This window comes from Protomyctophum parallelum, assembly GCF_964188405.1.
Source record: "Protomyctophum parallelum genome assembly, chromosome: 4".
In the NCBI taxonomy this organism is placed as follows: Eukaryota; Metazoa; Chordata; class Actinopteri; order Myctophiformes; family Myctophidae; genus Protomyctophum; species Protomyctophum parallelum.
The window spans coordinates 28,882,788-28,901,288 of record NC_139700.1 but is presented as its reverse complement, the minus strand read 5'-3'; the positions used below and the strand labels follow the sequence as shown (position 1 = coordinate 28,901,288).

Below are 18,501 nucleotides of genomic sequence, written 5' to 3'. Positions count from 1 at the left end.
ATCATTTGGAGCGACGCCCACCCGGAAGGGTTGACTCCCACTTTTAGACCAGAGCGGCCAATGCGTTCCTCCAGGCTTTCAATTTTTGCACCAACAAAAATGAAAGCCTGGTACCGAGGCTAGTGTCAAAGTAGCCTCGTAACCACATGCATTTTCCTTTCACAAGGAAAGTGTCAAAGTCTCCTTGAGCAAGACACTGAGCCCCTAACTGAATGGCTGCATGTGATGCACATGCACACTGTAAAGTGCGTTAGATAAACTACAGCGTCACACAAAAGCATCCAAAGTAGCAGATCAGTAACACTTGTAACGCATGTGAGGCTTACACCCGAGACCCGACAGAAACGATATTGTGCATTAGCCTGAATACACAGTACTAAATCTATCCTCTGATAATGTTATTTCACTTGAACTGATGATTTTCAATCAAAGGTGCTTTGATTATGATTTTTGTCGCCTACAAAACTGTCAACACGTTTTTCTTTTTTTTTTCTTTTTTTTTTTTTTTAGCTGCCTTACACATATAGCACTAATTTCTCACATTTAAGTTCAGTGTAGCCTGGAATCACAGATGGAATTTAGTGGGGACTGTGTTAAAACTCAGTCTGAGGTAAAATTCTTCAAGAAAACAAGAGTTTCTTTTTTTCCTTTTTAAACAAACACAAAGCTAAAGCATAATAAAGCAAAGCCTAGAGGCATTAAAGTAATAATACTGAACATAATCGATTTTCTTTTCTGCTTGTAAGGTAACATAGGTAGTTATCACATTTTTGTTCTGTCAAATCTTGCAATATAAACCAAATGGTTTGACCCACACAATATATGAGCTACATTCCATAGTGGTGTGAACAGAAATATACACAAGGCATCTACTCGAAAGGATTGTATCAAAATGTTCTAAAAATATCTCTGGTTGGTTTCACAAAAGCAAACGGTATCAAAAAGCATTGAGCGAGAGCAAGCAGTATCATAGGCTAAACCCGTTACACAACGAAAAGCTGGACAACCAATCACGTCGCTTTGATTGTGGACCTATGCAGTCCCATACAGCACATGCAACCATTAAAACTCAACGTAGTCAAAAACACGATACAGAGAAAAACAAAACAAATAAACTTTTACAGCTGAACATCAGAAAGACAACCTTAGTTGGTCTATTGTGCTTCATACGGATTAGGCTTGGCCTATAGCCTGATTTATACTTTGTCGTATGACAGGTGTATAAATTAAGCATATTATATCTATACAACAATCATGAGCTTCTCGGTTCACGCATGTGTTCAGGCTACTGTTGAAAGCAGAGGCATCACACAGCCAATAACCCTGAGAGGGAGAATCATGGCCATGGTTGATATTGGCAATCCACCTAAACCCTGTATCGTCTGTCAGGTGGAAACCTCATGTCCAAAACAGTTACTTTCCGGGATTCAAACTAAAAAAAGCATCAAAAGTAGCAGATCGACAAGCTCAAAACGTGTCTCTTCGCACAGCATTCCAAGCTTGTAGATCTGCTATTTTGGATACTTTTGTGTGACGCTGTAGTGTGATCAAGTAGGCCGTTAGTTTAGGCAAAAACACAAAAGGTTTAAATATGGAGATAAGAGGTTTCCAGCCAGCCGACAGCAACAATATGCTTTATACTGTTGACCGTATTCCCATAGGCTACATGGGAATACGAAAATATGCCATCTATACAATCCCATCCTGCCGGATATATCCCATCTACAAGCTCACAACAACACCTTGCAATGAGCTAAGTTATTTCCGGAGAATGTTACCCCCAGAATAGCGATGCAAGGGATTCAAGTGGCTATATGGGACATTTAATCGACATAACGTGTGCCTCTCCAGCTATCTGGACAGAGACACACATTATTCGATATCCATCAGCAATACTTAACCGTACAAGGGTACAGACTTCAGACAACCTATTGCATCTGCTGTCTTCAGTGCTACGTTTCCCCTTGGAACGTATCAGTTTGCAAACCTTGAATGGGATACTTGAGCCAGGTTCTCCGGAGCTTGCCATTGATTTCTCCATCCCCTAATGGCCTGTTCTATTTTGAGACCGAGCCCCCACAGTTGGCATTGGCTCTGTGAAGCTTCCGAGTGTAAGTCTATTACTGTAAACATCAGCATGGGCCATGGAAACTGCACAGACAGCATGGAAATATAGTGATACTGTAGACTGCACAGAATGCCTAATTAGTTAATCATTAGTTAATAACCTAATTGATATACATTCCTCTATGTTCCATAACATTGTACATGCCTCAGTTATTTTATTTTATTGTTCTTTTTAATTTTTTTAATGAACACTTAGCACCATGCAACCTGAAGATGAAGAGAGTTCTCAATGCTTCAAGAGTTGAAATTGGCTTTTACATGGGGGATTGTGTTTTTACTTTTAAAGGAGGTTAGGGTTAGGTCAAAATGGGGTAAAGGGGGGGAAATTGGCCGGGGCTCAATATTTCAAGAAACGTGTCCCTCAGTGTGCAATCGGAGTCACTGTTAAACATTAGGCTGGTATTTGTTCTGTTCTGTAAAATCACATCTAAAAGCTGGCACTTAAATGGGCCCTTATTATTTGATTTGGACAGACTCTGTGATAAAGAGCTTGCCATTCTTCCTCACAGGGGAATCGGTAGGGAACGTGTGTGTGTGTGTGTGTGTGTGTGTGTGTGTGTGTGTGTGTGTGTGTGTGTGTGTGTGTGTGTGTGTGTGTCTGTGGAGGGGGGTGGGCACACTTTGAGTGATTATGCTGCACCCCCACTATAATGTGATAGCTGTAAAACATGATGCCACATGGCCTTTTGAGACCAGTCACAAAATGAGGCCTGAGCCGTCTGACAGAGACTGACTTGAGAGTTGAGACTCATGAATGGCAATGTAACTCAGTCACAACTTAGTTGTACACATGAGGAACAAAACTAAACAAAGACTGGCACTCAGTGGTGGGAAAGTACATTTAATTAAGTGCTGTACTTAAGTACAATTTTGTACTTTACTTGAGTGTTTCCAATTTCCAATACTTTTACTTCTACTCCACTACATCTCTGATCCAAATGTTGTACTTTTACTCCACTACATTTACGGTATTTTTTTACTTTACATACTAGTTACATTGGATTATTATTACAAAACATACATTAACCACTTCAGCCCTATATACATTTAGACCATTTGAAAATAGCCAATCTACAAGTACACAAGGCATTGCAACGCATTCTGAGCTTATTTAAAATGGGACCGTCTGTATATAATTAGTACTTTTACTTTTGGTACTTTTTGAAGTCAATACTTTTTTAATTCCGATCTTTTCCTTGTAACAGAGCATTTCTACATTTCAGTATTGATTGACTTTTACCTATAAGCAAGAAATGTGAGTACTTTTTCCACCACTGATTTCTATGTCTGACTGATTCTATGGAGCAGAGATCAGGCTATCTGAGAGGATGGGGTCCTTTCTGCACAATAACAGGTCAGTCCCATCTGAATGACCCCATCTTGGGTCAGAGATTCACCAGTTGAACCCTATATGGTTGCCCGGAGTCCCTCTGGGCTCTATACTAGTGTCGTTTCAGTTTTCCGTTGTTGTGGGGGTAAGCTCTCGCTGAAAAAAGCTGATCGACAACCTCGCCAAGTTGTGAGCTTGCCGATCTGCTATTTTCTGCTAAAGCTTTCCCCCACAATACGGATGCTGGGTGTTAAGTGGTTAAAAGGTACGATCCAAGACTCATGACTAAAACATGTGATTTTAAACAATCTGAATGGAGTGCATCTTAATATAACATAACTAGCACATCTGCGGACGGTTTTTCATTGACAGGAGTCGGACACTGACAGGTTGACAAGGTCAACATCAACGTTTTTTGAAGCTGATGGCACACCAGATTTATAATGGTTCAGACACGCTGCAATTAGCTCACTCCGCCAGGAGAGGGAGACAACTGACATAAATGTATGAATTGTAGCTTTCAAAGCATGGTTGATCTCCATACAAATGATGATGTTGCAATGATGGTGGGTGCAGTGTAGTGCAGTGCCAGTGGTGGTACAGCGGTGTACAAGTGTCTACAGAACCATCAGTGCTATCTCCAGCCAGACTGTTCACTCACACAATTTTCAAATGCTTCCCTCATTATATACAGCCTGTAAAGGAGGTGCCTCCTCCCTAGCCTGGCTTTGCCAGACACATAACGTGGATTCAATCACGCCTCAAGTGAGTGTGAAAACACGTTATCAGTATGGCCAAAGCCAGGCTACCTCCTCCCTGCTTCCCTTTTGTCTTTGCAGTCACCTCAATTTGGCCCACTGTAAATCAAATTAGTAATGTGGTGTGCTGCTTATCAGAAATGGAAATTCAAAAAAGGTGTTTGAAAGATATATATTTCCTAGGGCCGGGACTAATTGCGATTAATTTAGATTAATTAATTACAGAAAAATGAATCACGATTAACTACAGATAAATTAATCGCACCTTTTTTTTCACCGCGGAACGTTTCTCACTGGGCGCTTCTATAGTACTGAAAACTGGAAATAATAAAAAGTCACCCCATTTTGTGTTGCCTAGAACTGGAGGTCTGACAAAAAACAGTAACAATATGAAGTAAGTACAGCTTTGTGATGTCACTGAGATGTACTTGTTACTGTTACTATTTCTTTTTCAGACCTCCAGTTCTAGGCAACACAGAATGGGGTGACTTTTTATTATTATTATTTCCACAACAGGTATATTAATGACAGTAAAATGTTGAAAATGAGTGGTATCCTGTAGTCACTATTCGTTGATTCACTGGGATACCAAAAAACATAAAAAAAATAAGGTTTCTCGCTGTTCTCGGGTTGAATATTGATATGCGATTAAAATGTGATTAATCTAGATTAATTAATCGCAAAGCCTCTGATTAATTAGATTAATTTTTTTAATCGAGTCCCAGCTCTAATATTTCCGTGAACGGAAATGACGAACAGATGATGACAGCTTCCTTTCTCAGATTGCAGGGGGTGTAGTTCCAGAATCAAGCATTCAGAGATTGTGGAATAGTAGTCTGGCTATAGTCTAATTGCCAGCCCATAGAGCCCCATTGTGAACCCGGACATGTTGAGTACACCAAGGTTTTATGTTAGAAATGTTGAGTATATTGGTCCCCAGCATGTAGAAACTGCCGGATGCTAACTTGCATATGTTGAGCAATTTTCATAATTGGCATAATATGTACCATACCATTAACAACCTACTGTATAAGGGGGGGGAAATCATCATGCTTTAAGTAGCACGTGACATGTGAAATTAAGGGGCTTTCATGATGCTGATGAATCCATTAAGCATTAGTTTTGCACAAAAAAAACACTGCCATTTTTGTAATGCTTGGAATGGAATCAGCATCATGAAAAGCCCCTAGTTTGACACGTCACATGCTACTTAAAGCATGATGACATTTAGATTGTTTTCCCTTATAGGTTGTTGATGGTATGGTCACATATTATGATAATTATGAAAATTGCTCAACATATGCAAGTTAGCATCCGGCAGTTTCTACATGCTGGGGACCCATACTCAACATTTCTAAGTTAGAAATGAGTACACCATGTTAGAAATTCTAACTCTACCTTTGGTGTACTCAACATGCCTGGATTCACATTCTGGCAAGTGGACTACTATGTGAGACTATACAGTGCACAGGTGTGTCTACCATCAATGGTGATAGTGTACAGGTGTGTCTACCATCAATGGTGATAGTGTACAGGTGTGTCTACCATCATAGTGTACAGTGGTGTGTCTCGGTGTGGGTGGAGCCTGTGGCTCTGTCTCCTCCTACTCCTCAGCCGTGTGGTGCAGCTGCTTCTCGTACAGGCTGAGGACGTGGTGCACAAACTGGTACTGCTCACCCGTCTGGATCATCCCACCCCTGTGACACGTGTACACACACACACACACACACACACACACACACACACACACACACACACACACACACACACACACACACACACACACACACACACACACACACACACACACACACACACACACACACACCCTCACACACACACACACACACACACACACCCTCACACACACACACACACACACACACACACACACACACACACACACACACACACACACACACACACACACACACACACACACACACACACACACACACACACACACACACACACATAATTTAATATCAATGCAGGATAAATATTGGAGACCACTTGATGACCTCTCTTCCAGGCCAAGGCTTCATCCATTAGAAATGGATTATATTTGCATCTTTAATGTTTTTACAAACTGAACTCCCTGGGCAACCAGTGACTTCCAAGAAAGTCTGGATGGCAGCCGAGAAAGGTCGGTGAGGCTGGAGAGACAGCTGACCTCCAAAGACTGACAGGGCAACAGGGGTTAGCAACCTCTGTTGCAGCACTCGCAAGATTGCACCACACAGATGAACGCGCACCGCACAGATGAACAGAGAGAGCCTCCTGTTACTTCTGGCATGAGAGAAAGGACAATGGGTGGGTCCACGCGGGGGGGGGGGGGAATTAAAAAACTTCAGTGCACTGTGCCTAAACATGTTGCGACCGCAAGTCGCAACATGTTTAGGCACAATGCAAGGAATAAATGCATTCGCCATGTATCTGGAGGAAGTCTGATCCAATCATTTTTAGATTTCTCCAGTTTAATCCTGCGTTTAGGTTTTGTTGTGTTCAAGATCTGATTTTAGGCATGTTTAAGCCTCCAGGGAAATCCGTGTTGAGGTTCTTAATCCACTGTTTTTCATTAAAACGTCTTTGTCCTACTGTCCAGTTGGGATTGTGTCGAAGTCCAGCGCATTTTAGAGCTTCAATGCCATGAGCCATGAAATGTTGCACAAATCTTGTGGTTGTCTTTTTTCCATTGTTAATATTGTATCTGTGTTGTCCCATCCTTGTACCTATTGTTTTACCCGTTTCTCCGACATATTGTAAACCACATTTGTTACATGTGATTAAGTAAATGCAGTTGCTGGTTCTGGTTGTTATTCGTTGTTTAATCTCTAACACGCGTTTTGTAGTTCTATTTTTGACTAATTGTTTGGGTTTGAAGTATTCTGGTCCCTCGCGTGCTGGTGTGTTGATTTCTTTTAGCTTGCTGTGTACTAGATAATCTTTAAGGTTTTTGTTTTTTCTGTATGCCGATATCATTTTATAATCTTTTAGAAGATCATCCGTTCGGTTCTCAAAATTCCTTTTTATTCTGTTGTTGGCTAGTGTGCTCTGTGTTGAATAACTGGTTATCAGGGCCAATTTAGGGCCTGGATCTCGCACTCTTATTTCTAAGAAGGTACTTTGAGCTTTCCGGAGGAATGTCCTAGTGTATCCCCTTAGTCTGAGTGCCTTAAATAGTGTTTTACAAGCTATTTTGAAATCACTACTTTGCGTGCAAATCCTATGGAATCTTAGTAGTTGTGATTTGACTATCCCTGTGTAAGAGTGTGTCGGGTGGAATGACGTTTTGTGTAATAGGGCGTGGGTGTCTGTTTCTTTAAAGAATACTTTTAAGTCTAGTTTCCCATTTGTGTTAAAGTTTGGGCCCTTGAAGATTGTTACATCAAGAAAGTCAATCCTTTCAGTGTGTGTCACAAATTTTATCGTTATGGATCTATGATGGCTATTAAGAACATCAATAAGGGGGGGGGGGGGGGGGGTTGTACGGCAGTTGCTGGGGTGCGGTCAGCTGCACTTCCTTCCCTGTTGGCCGGGTGTGGCCCTTCCCGTGGTGCTGGGTGCACCTCGGTGATGACTGTGCTCGGGGCGCCCCTCCGTGGATTCGTCTGTGGCTGGAAACCTGGAGGAGAGGGGCAGTGACTTGGCCAATCACTGCTGACCCGCCAAATGGAGAGTGTAGTGGTTGAGGAGGGTTGACCACCTGATGACCTCTCTTCCAGGCCAAGGCTTCATCCATTAGAAATGCATTATATTCACATCTTTGATGTATTTACAAACTGAACAATATCATCTTCAGCGGGAGGCGAGAGATTATGTTTTCACCCCTGCCCGTCCGTGTGTTTATCTGTTTGCCTGTGAGCAGCTGATCTCAAGACACGGCTGGACAGATTGGGGCGAAACATAATATTTGCACGTCGCACACTTCCCCGGAGGCCAAGGAAGAACCTCTACCCCTCCCCCCCTCACCACCACCCTGATGTGAGGTTCACATCACGACGGTGATGGTTGTTTCTCACCTGTCCAGACGGAGCTGGCAGGTGGTCTTCAGGATGTCCACCACACCCTCGTACCTCAGCTGTTTGCACAGGATAGAGGTGGCAATGAAACAGCCTGTCCGGCCTATCCCAGCACTGCAGGGGAGAGGGGGAGGAGGAGGAGGAGGAGGAGGAGGAGGAGGAGGGAAATCACAGAGCGGGAATTTGAATTAGGTAGAAAGAGACGGTGAAAAAACAAATAGCGTTTTCTGGATGTTATATGGTTGTCATTTTGTATTGTCTTGTCTCAGGATCTGTCATTCTGGCAAAGCTGTGTAATATCTATATGCCTCTTGTAAGATACTTTAGTCTCAATGTGGGTTAAAGGTTAAATTAAAATAAATAAAATAAGAGTGTACAAATGGAACATACTGTGCACTCAGAGTTACAGATCAGTAACCCCAGTGGAACCCCAGTGGTACCCTGACCTGAGCCCACATTGAGAACCGCTGGGATGCATTGACTGGCATTGATCCCAGTAATTATATTAGAGTGAAAGTGTCCCTTGGGATATCATTGTGACATTCACGCGCGCACGCACGCACGCACGCACGCACGCACGCATGCACACACGCACACACACGCATGCACACAGCCTGTCAGCAGCCTGTGTGATGAACAAAGTCAAGGACACCTTATAGCTTTACCACACACAAGCCAATTTTTGGGGGGTCCACTTGCAATACCCTCGTGGTTGCACCAGCGGTCCCTGGCCCACAGGTTGAGAACCAGTAATCTAAAACAGCGGTTCCCAAACCTTTTAGCTCAAGACCCAAAAGAGAAACGATGGTCCTGGGACCCAAACTAGTGAAAATAGCAGATCTACAAGATCTACAAGAACAGACCACTGTGGTCTGTCCTTCCCCCCAGCTCGTGAAGGACAGACCACTGTGGTCTGTCCTTCCCCCCAGCTCGTGAAGGACAGACCACAGTGGTCTGTCCTTCCCCCCAGCTTGTGAAGGACAACATCACCTGCAGTGGACAATGGTGGGGCCACTGATGATCGGAGCGTCCTCCCTGGCCCTCTCCACTTCCTGCACCAGCTCCAGCAGGGGCGGGGCTTTGTCTGGGGTCTTCTGATCAGGCCAGGAGGTGTACCAGTACTGTCTGAGGCTGCGCTCCTCCCCAGAACACTGACACACGGACACGCACACACGCACGCATGCACACACACAGACACACACACACACACACACACACACAGACAGACACACACACACACACACACACACACACACACACACACACACACACACACACACACACACACACACACACACACACACACACACACACAGTTCAGTAACAGCCACTTAATCGTCTTAACCAATTTATGATACATGTGGTCCATTTATATGTGGGATATTCAAAAATAGAAGATAGCAGATCAACAAGCTCACAGCGTGTCACTTTATGCCATTTAAAAGAAATATATATCAAACATGTTTCGAACAGTGGCAAAGCCAGAAGCGAAGTTTCCTGGCCAGGAGTGGGTGGGTCTGCATGCACGTGTGCGATGCCGATACCAAGCTTTTTTATATACAGTATATATTAAAAAAAATGTTGTTGGGGGGAGGGGGGGGGGGGGCAGTAGGTTAGGAAACGTTTGAATAATTTCTTTCTTAACATAAATCATCCCCTTGTTTTTGGGGTTGTAATTATGTTGAATTACATCGTCACTGTCAGGTGGAAACCTTGTATGTAAAAAAAATAAAAAGGTGTTCCAGTGTATTTTATTCTATACAGCTGCTTGTGTACACAGTATGCATCCAAGTTGCTACGGTGGAGTGTGTTGCTGTGGTGACAGTAACAGCAGATGAGGGAGGTGGCTAAGAGGAGCGAGGGGTTATTAAACCAGATATGCTATTTTTACCCAGGAGTAGGCTACTGTACCATAACCAGACCTAACAACTTACTGAATGAGGTGTACAACAGTTAATCCAATATTTAATTCATAAAATGATCTTTAGACCTGAGGCTAAAGGTGCCGGTATACTGTATATGAATGCACCATTTATCATTTCGTCTAACGGGTCCATTTGATTCCATTTGTACGCTCTCAGAGTTACAGTAACATTGATTTTACAATATAAATTGGGGGTCCCAGAGAAAGAAATGCCATTAAATGGGGGTCCGTAGACTAATGCATGTCAAACTGAAACTGAGGCTTCTTGAAATGAAACGGGTTGAGAATCACTGCTAGCCGTAAAAGTCTTCTCTTATGGGGGTCCCTGGCATATCTTTTCAAATGGGGGTCCGTGGCCGTGGGCTAATTAGTGTCAATTTTGCGGTCCTTGACATGAAAAGGTTTGGGAACCACTGAAGTAGGGTATTATTATTAATCAGTGCAATGCAAAAAGTAGTGAAAAAGGGTTTTACTTAAGCAAAAGTATTAATACTGCAATATAGAAATACTTGCTTTAATGTACAAAAAGTAGAAAGTACTCATTATGCAGAATGTCCCATTTCAAGTTTCATAAACAGTTGTCTACAAGCTCACAATGCGTCGTCGCATTGTGAGCTTGAGCATTGTGAGCCTGAGCTTCAGAAACCCGTCCACCATTGACATCATCGATGGGGAATCCAAGCTAATAGAAACTGCAGGCTTTCTATTCCTGAAAAGTTGCAATGCGAAAATGGAAGCCGTCGTTCTCACGATAATAACATTTTTGTAAAAAATTAAATCTTGCCTAAAAATTGAACTGCCCACAGCCCTCTTATGAGACACAGACTGAGTAGAAATAAATGGTGCCATTTTATCATGATTATGAGAGGACCTATTATGAACATGGGTTGAAAAGTGGTCCTTAAAGTACTGTACAATACTTAAGTAAATGTAGTGTAGTGGTGTAATAATAATATGATAGCAGTCCATGGTCGTGCTCTGTGAGGAGGCCTGGTCCACGGTCACACTTTTGGTGGGCTCCGTGCCACTTAGAAAACCACGCATGATAATTGCGTAAACACTCCCCTGCATTGGGTCTGCAGAGTGCCAGGGGATCATTACATAATGTGTAGGACGAGGAGATGAAAGCTTGTTAATTGTTGGCTTGCTGTTGCTTGTGTTTGTCTTTCCTTCACAACTCCCAAATCCAACACAATAGACAGAAATAAGCTCTGGAGATTCTCTCTCGCTTCATTCTAATCGACTGTCGGACAGAAACCTCCTTATTCTCATTATAACTTATTATTATTATTATTTAGTTGTATTTATTTTTTCTTTTACAGAATCTAAGGTTTTATGGTCATGATTCATGGGCCTTGATTCTATGGCTTAAAATAATTGATATAAATATTTTTGGAAGTCTCTATAGGACAAATTAATAGAGTGAATTTGAGTATATATATATAGTTTTGTTATGTAAACAAGTTACATAGTTGCATAGTATGCCTTTAATGTTGTATTATTCTCATTGTTTTCAGTCTCACCTTCAGGGTGAACACCCTCAGGCTGTAGTCATCCTCCTGGGTTACCGTGACGACGGTGATCTGGATGCTCTCATGGGTCACAGTGTCCTCTGGCCAGTACTCAGCACATTTCTACACGCAAACACAAGCACACACACATGCACAAGTACACGCACAAGTACACGCACAAGTACACACACACGCACAGACACACGTTTGGAGCCTATTACTATATGCTTGAGAGAACATCAACATTTTGGAATGCTGATTTTATGATTTTCCTTGTGTAAACAAATATACATGAAAAATAAGATTAGGACAATACATACAAATGAAACATATACATATAAGGGGCAATATCTGCCTCTACCTCTCTACTCACTCACTTTTGATCACTATATGCAAAAGTACCTCAAGCAGAACGCTCTGTGTTTATCAACGATCAGGGGATCGATCGTACTGGAGATAAATATTCTGTGACGACTTGAAAGGCAAAGCGAAAAATCGCCGGCTGAGGCTGAATTATTTATTTATTTACTCTGGCAGTAAGCAGATCTACAAGATGTAGATGAGAGATCAGCTATTTTTTGGAGGATGACACTTGGCAGTTGGCATGCATAGTATACTATAAATCATGTTTAACGTGAATTCCAACTCCTAAACCTTAATGTTTAACACTAATCCCAACCTGAATCTTACTATACTTGTGGGGACAGTTGGTCCTCACAAGTGTAGTAATTCATGCGCATGCACGTGCACACGCATGCATGCACGCACGCACGCACGCACACACGCACGCACGCACGCACGCACGCACGCACGCACGCACGCACGCACGCACGCACGCACGCACGCACGCACGCACACACACACACACACACGCACACACACACACACACACACACACACGCAATATCCATTCATTCATTCATTCATCCAAAATATATCCATTCGTCCAAAATATATCCATTCATCCAAAATATATCCATCCATCCATCCATCCATCCATCCATGATCCATACCTCATTCTTCTCCTCCAGGTTGGTGATCATGACGATAATGGGACATCTCTCTTGCCACACCATCCTCCAGAAATCTCCCACTGTGTTGACAGTGGGGCCCTGGGTGGCAATGTATGCCTTCTCCTCATCTCCATATCCCTATACACGAGCACACACACACACGCACGCACGCACGCACGCACGCACGCACGCACGCACGCACGCACGCACGCACGCACACACACACACACACACACACACACACACACAGACTGTCAATGCACGCTTCCTGCCCACAGGCGGTGAGAGTGATGAGTGAGTCTGACATGACAACCTGCCGTCAAATGGTTTGCTGTCGGGCAGAAACCTCTTATCTCCATATTTGAACTTTTTGTGGTTGTGGTGGCATCACACAAAAGCACAAGCTTGCAGATCTGCTACTTTTGCTATTTTTGAACTTGAATCCTTAAAAGTAATATTATAACAGTCTTGGACATACTGTAGCCTATTTGGTTTCCACCCGACAGAGATGATAATATGCAAAAAAAAACTTGACCTACTTTTAAATAATTAGCATTGATGTAAGTATTGAGGAAGTCCTCTTCATCAGCTGACTTCAGGATCACTCTGCTATGGGTGTCTGAAAACAAACACCTTGAGCTGAAATAGCTGAAGAGCACCAAAGTCTGACGCCAATATTGCTAGAGGGCGCTATTGCATGGGTTTGTAATATAATCCCCATAGGGGGATTTTAGATCGCCTCATATAAGAACTGTATTTGAAAAATAAGCAAATCATACCGACCGTTTCAATCAAATGGATATGAAGAATCAACTGACTGCGAGAAAATGCTATAATGTTACCGCTGCCGAATTAGTAAATTTTTCGCTATAGAAACAGACTGTATCAACAGAGACACCTCCCCAACAATATCGCAGAGCCAGAGTTTGTGCCCTTGATAGAGTTTGTTTATTTTTGGACCACAATTCTTATATGCGACAATTTTAAGATGACCCAATGTTATTCTCCAGGGGATGAGCGAGTGACGTCAAGACTTTAGCACTCTATACAGATGTAAAAGGACGGACAAAACTTGAAAATAGTCCACTTGACTGAAGAAACTGCATGTACTTTATTGTGGGTAGAATGGTTTTGTAGTTGCTATACTTACTGGGTAGAATGGTTTTGTAATTTCTATATGTACTGGGTAGAATGGTTTTGTAGTTGCTATACTTACTGGGTAGAATGGTTTTGTAATTTCTATACGTACTGGGTAGAATGGTTTTGAAGTTTCTATACTTACTGGGTAGAATGGTTTTGTAATTTCTATACGTACTGCGTATATGGTTTTGTAGTTTCTATACTTACTGGGTAGAATGGTTTTGTAGCGGTTCTTTCTCACCAGTCCGGGGAAGTTGTACTCCTTCGGGTCCACAAAGTTCATGGGAGTTTCCTGCCAAGTGCACAGAGAACGATGATTTTAAACTAAACGTGTAAACCTCTCTGTCTGAGAGACCAACAGGACATGTCAGGGCATGAGCTACAGTGGTCCTCAGCTGGCATTCTATGTAAATAGATGAAGATGAAATAGCTTTCTGATAGTGAAGAAAATGGCCAGAACACCTACTGTGCTTTCTAGCTTAGTGACCATACCATATTGACAGTTTCACTTAGTAATACTTGATCTATCTACACTAACTATCTATACTTTCAAGTACTGAGGTTGAATACTTTGTCCACCAATCTAAACCATGTTTTTACGTTTGCAGATTGCATGCGATGAACTTGAGAGTACAGACAGAAGGTGTGTTCTCTGGCAGACAATGGAATCCTCCATGGGATTTTGGGGTATGCAAATTAGTGCTCAAGCATCCTCGGTTCGCCCACTGACAGACAGAGAGCTGAGGCTTACGGGAGTAGAGTGGGCACAGTTCCACTTGGCTTCATGTTGGCATGGATTTCTTCCATTGTTATTTGTTGTTGTTTTGTTTTGTTTTGTATGTGCCTACGGTTGTGCGTGTGTGTGTGTGTGTGCGTGTGCGTGTGTGTGTGTGTGTGTGTGTGTGTACTTGTATATAGTATACAGTAGGTGAGGTCCAAATGAGCCCATACACATTGTGAGGACCATTGTTCTTGAGTCCTCATAAGAGAAACAGTTGTTTATGGTTAGGCTTAACATTATATAGGAATATATTCAGGTTTGGGATTATTTAGAGGTTTAGGAGGAAGTTTAGGTTTCCAGCTACAGTTCTGCTTAAAAAAATTCAAGAAATTGGTTACAATGGCATTCATATAAAATTGGCAACCTAAAATTGTCCTCACAAGTATAACAATGCAAACCTGTGTGTGCGTGCGCATGTATAGGTTGTGTAGGTGGGTATTATTAGCTGCTAGCAGGCTCCTTCACTCACATAGAACTCAGCCTGCAGAGCCTGGTCCTCCAGAGCTCGTGTGTGGAGCAGGTCAGGGGTCAGCGTGTGCGTCCCCTCCCTCAGGTACTCCTTGGCAGACTGGTCCCTGGGAGACAGCTGGGCCCCGTAGCCGTAGGGCTCCGTGCAGCCCGGGGTGCACATGTCCAGGGTCAGGGACACGTTGGAGCCCCTCCTGCATGCGTGGGTGCATCATGGAGTAAGTGGTGAACGATATGGTAAATGGACTGCATTTAAAACCCATTTAGACCTGAGGACGATTCTACAAATGCCTTCTAAATCCTGACAGTTTTCTGAAATACCCATGTTTCTATGTCAGTCGTCAAACATTTTCATGTCAAGGACCCCCAAAAATATATGTAGACCTAATTGTCTGACCTAATTGTCTGTCTGTCTGCTGTACCTCTCCTGCAGTCCCACGGGTGTGACGGTGAGGGTGTCGCCGTCCCCCTCGGTCCTGCAGGCGTCCGGGGGGCCGGCGCCCTGCGGGTCGAACCCCTGGGGGGTCTGGGGCTCGGACTCCGAGGCAAGCAGGTCCTCCTGGGCGTCCGTCCACTCGGACAGCGTGAAGGACGGCTGGCGGCTCACAGACTGTCTCCTGTTGTTGTTGTCGTTCCCGCCGCTGTCCCGAGACTCGCTCGCTGCTGCCGAGGCCGACGCCCACCACATGTAGTTGTAGTAGTACTTACACACCAGGTGCACGGTCTGAGGAGGAGAACCACTTTAATGATTATTATGTCTACTTTATGTTTTGTTTCACAAGTTAATGTATTGGGTTTGATTTTGATGATGTTAATTATTACTAGCTAGTACCATACAGTATATCTCTGCTGTCGGGAAGAAACCACCTAACTCCAAAATGTTAATTTTTCAGGAACAGTGCTCTACACTACAATAGTAGGTCAGTTCTAGTGCACGGCCGCAGGGTGCTCTACACTACAATAGTACAGTAGGTCAGTTCTAGTGCTGTCAGGTTAAATAAACCTTAAGGGAAACCCTGCACTGTACTTCACAGCACTGTCCTGCCCGCTATAAGCATAGCATCACAATGCTACTGTACGACATCATACTGTATGCTTGAAATAACAGTGTCATCTGAATGTGAGCAATTTAGACCATAGTGGGGAAGGTTTTTACCATGATCACAAAGATGGCAATGCCAACACATCCAGTGGAGTCAATGATCCAACGGTGCTTTTTGCAGTCGAACGTCTCCCTCATCAGCATCAGGGTCTGAGAGAGAGAGAGAGAGAGAGAGAGAGAGAGAGAGAGAGAGAGAGAGAGAGAGCGGAGAGAGAGAGAGAGAGAGAGAGAGAGAGAGAGAGAGAGAGAGAGAGAGAGAGAGAGAGAGAGAGAGAGAGTTTCAGACCAAAGCACAGAGAGTCCAACAGACGTTATGGTAACACGAGTAGCACTCGTTATAAATGTTTATTTTTTATAGGCTACTTTCAAAAAGGCGCTTGCGCTGTACTGTGATACTCACATCTCCCAGCAGGGGGTTGCCGGACATGAGGAAGGCCATGTAGAAGTCAATGACCTGTAGGGTCTTATACATGGAGGACAGGGGTCCGAATCCCAACATAAAGAAATACAGCCAGTAGCCCTGCAGAAGACAGGACACACACACACACACACACACACACACACACATCCACACACACACACACACACACACACACACACACACACACACACACACACACACACACACACACACACACATTAATACCTTAAAAAAGAAAGAAAGAAATAAAGACAAGAAATGAAGACCATTGCACCAAAAGTACACCGGCTTGTACATCGGCTAAACTATTTTAAAAGGTTTTTCAAAATAGTAAAAAAATGGCAATTAAGTTTAGGCAAAGGGGGTAAGGGGTGGCGCAAGGTATAGCCCCAAGTGTTTGTCAGGGTTGGGGGTACCCAATTCAAATATGATTATGTATTGTAGGGGGGTCCCCACTCCCCAGTTCAAATGTGATTATGTAGGGGGGTCCCCATTCCCCAGTTCAAATATGATTATGTAGGGGGGTCCCCACTCCCCAGTTCAAATGTGATTATGTAGGGGGGTCCACATTACCCAGTTCAAATATGATTATGTAGGGGGGTCCCCATTACCCAGTTCAAATGTGATTATGTAGGGGGGTCCCCATTACCCAGTTCAAATGTGATTATGTAGGGGGGTCCCCACTCCCCAGTTCAAATATGATTATGTAGGGGGGTCCCCATTACCCAGTTCAAATATGATTATGTAGGGGGGTCCCCACTCCCCAGTTCAAATATGATTATGTAGGGGGGTCCCCATTACCCAGTTCAAATATGATTATGTAGGGGGGTCCCCTGCACTCCCCAGTTCAAATATGATTATGTAGGGGGGTCCCCATTACCCAGTTCAAATATGATTATGTAGGGGGGTCCCCACTCCCCAGTTCAAATGTGATTATGTAGGGGGGTCCCCATTACCCAGTTCAAATATGATTATGTAGGGGGGTCCCCATTACCCAGTTCAAATATGATTATGTAGGGGGGTCCCCATTACCCAGTTCAAATATGATTATGTAGGGGGGTCCCCATTACCCAGTTCAAATGTGATTATGTAGGGGGGTCCCCATTACCCAGTTCAAATGTGATTATGTAGGGGGGTCCCCACTCCCCAGTTCAAATATGATTATGTAGGGGGGTCTCCACTCCCCAGTTCAAATATGATTATGTAGGGGGGGTCCCCACTCCCCAGTTCAAATATGATTATGTAGGGGGGTCCCCATTACCCAGTTCAAATATGATTATGTAGGGGGGTCCCCACTCCCCAGTTCAAATATGATTATGTAGGGGGGTCCCCACTCCCCAGTTCAAACATGATTATGAAGGGGGGTCCCCACTCCCCAGTTCAAACATGATTATGTAGGGGGGTCCCCACTCCCCAGTTCAAATATGATTATGTAGGGGGGTCCCCACTCCCCAGTTCAAATATGATTATGTAGGGGGGTCTGTTTGAGAGAACCACTGCTCTAATAGTGGCGACCTACCATGAGCTGCTGCACGGCGAAAAAAGCGCCCCAGCAGTGCAGCTCCACCAGCAGCGCGGTCATCTTCAAGAAGTAGAGCTCGGTCTGGCGGGGCATCGGCAACTCTCCGTCTCTCAGGCCCTCGCCATCGTCATCATCGTCCCCGCCTCCAGGGGCTCTCCTAGGGGCCCTCCTAGGGGCCCCCCCTTCCGGTTCAGGGGTCCCTAGTTCCCCCTCAGTTCTGTCTGCGATGGGCTCGTCCAACCAGACGGGGTCTTCATCGGGCCTCAGAAAGATGGAGTCGTCAGTGTGGGAACCGGTTCGGCTGCTCAGTCGACGGGTCATGGTCCCCTGTTTGGCATGTACACAGACCGTATTATATATCGTCTCTGTCGGGTGCACGGAA

General features: G+C 43.9%; 1 protein-coding gene across 1 annotated transcript; it reads right to left on the bottom strand.

Annotated features, from left to right (window-relative positions):
- Positions 1 to 5,460: 5,460 nt before the first annotated feature.
- On the bottom strand, positions 5,461 to 18,440 carry LOC310857142 (tyrosine-protein phosphatase non-receptor type 5-like; the record flags this gene model as incomplete). Its single annotated transcript, XM_083762753.1, has 11 exons — positions 5,461 to 5,912; positions 8,238 to 8,351; positions 9,228 to 9,388; positions 11,685 to 11,795; positions 12,686 to 12,823; positions 13,225 to 13,304; positions 14,033 to 14,117; positions 15,076 to 15,268; positions 15,497 to 15,798; positions 16,577 to 16,696; positions 18,117 to 18,440. The coding sequence occupies 11 exons, from the start codon at positions 18,438 to 18,440 to the stop codon at positions 5,819 to 5,821; spliced, it is 1,722 nt and encodes a 573-aa protein (XP_083618879.1). The 3' UTR covers positions 5,461 to 5,818.
- Between the last annotated feature and the right edge of the window lie 61 nt (positions 18,441 to 18,501).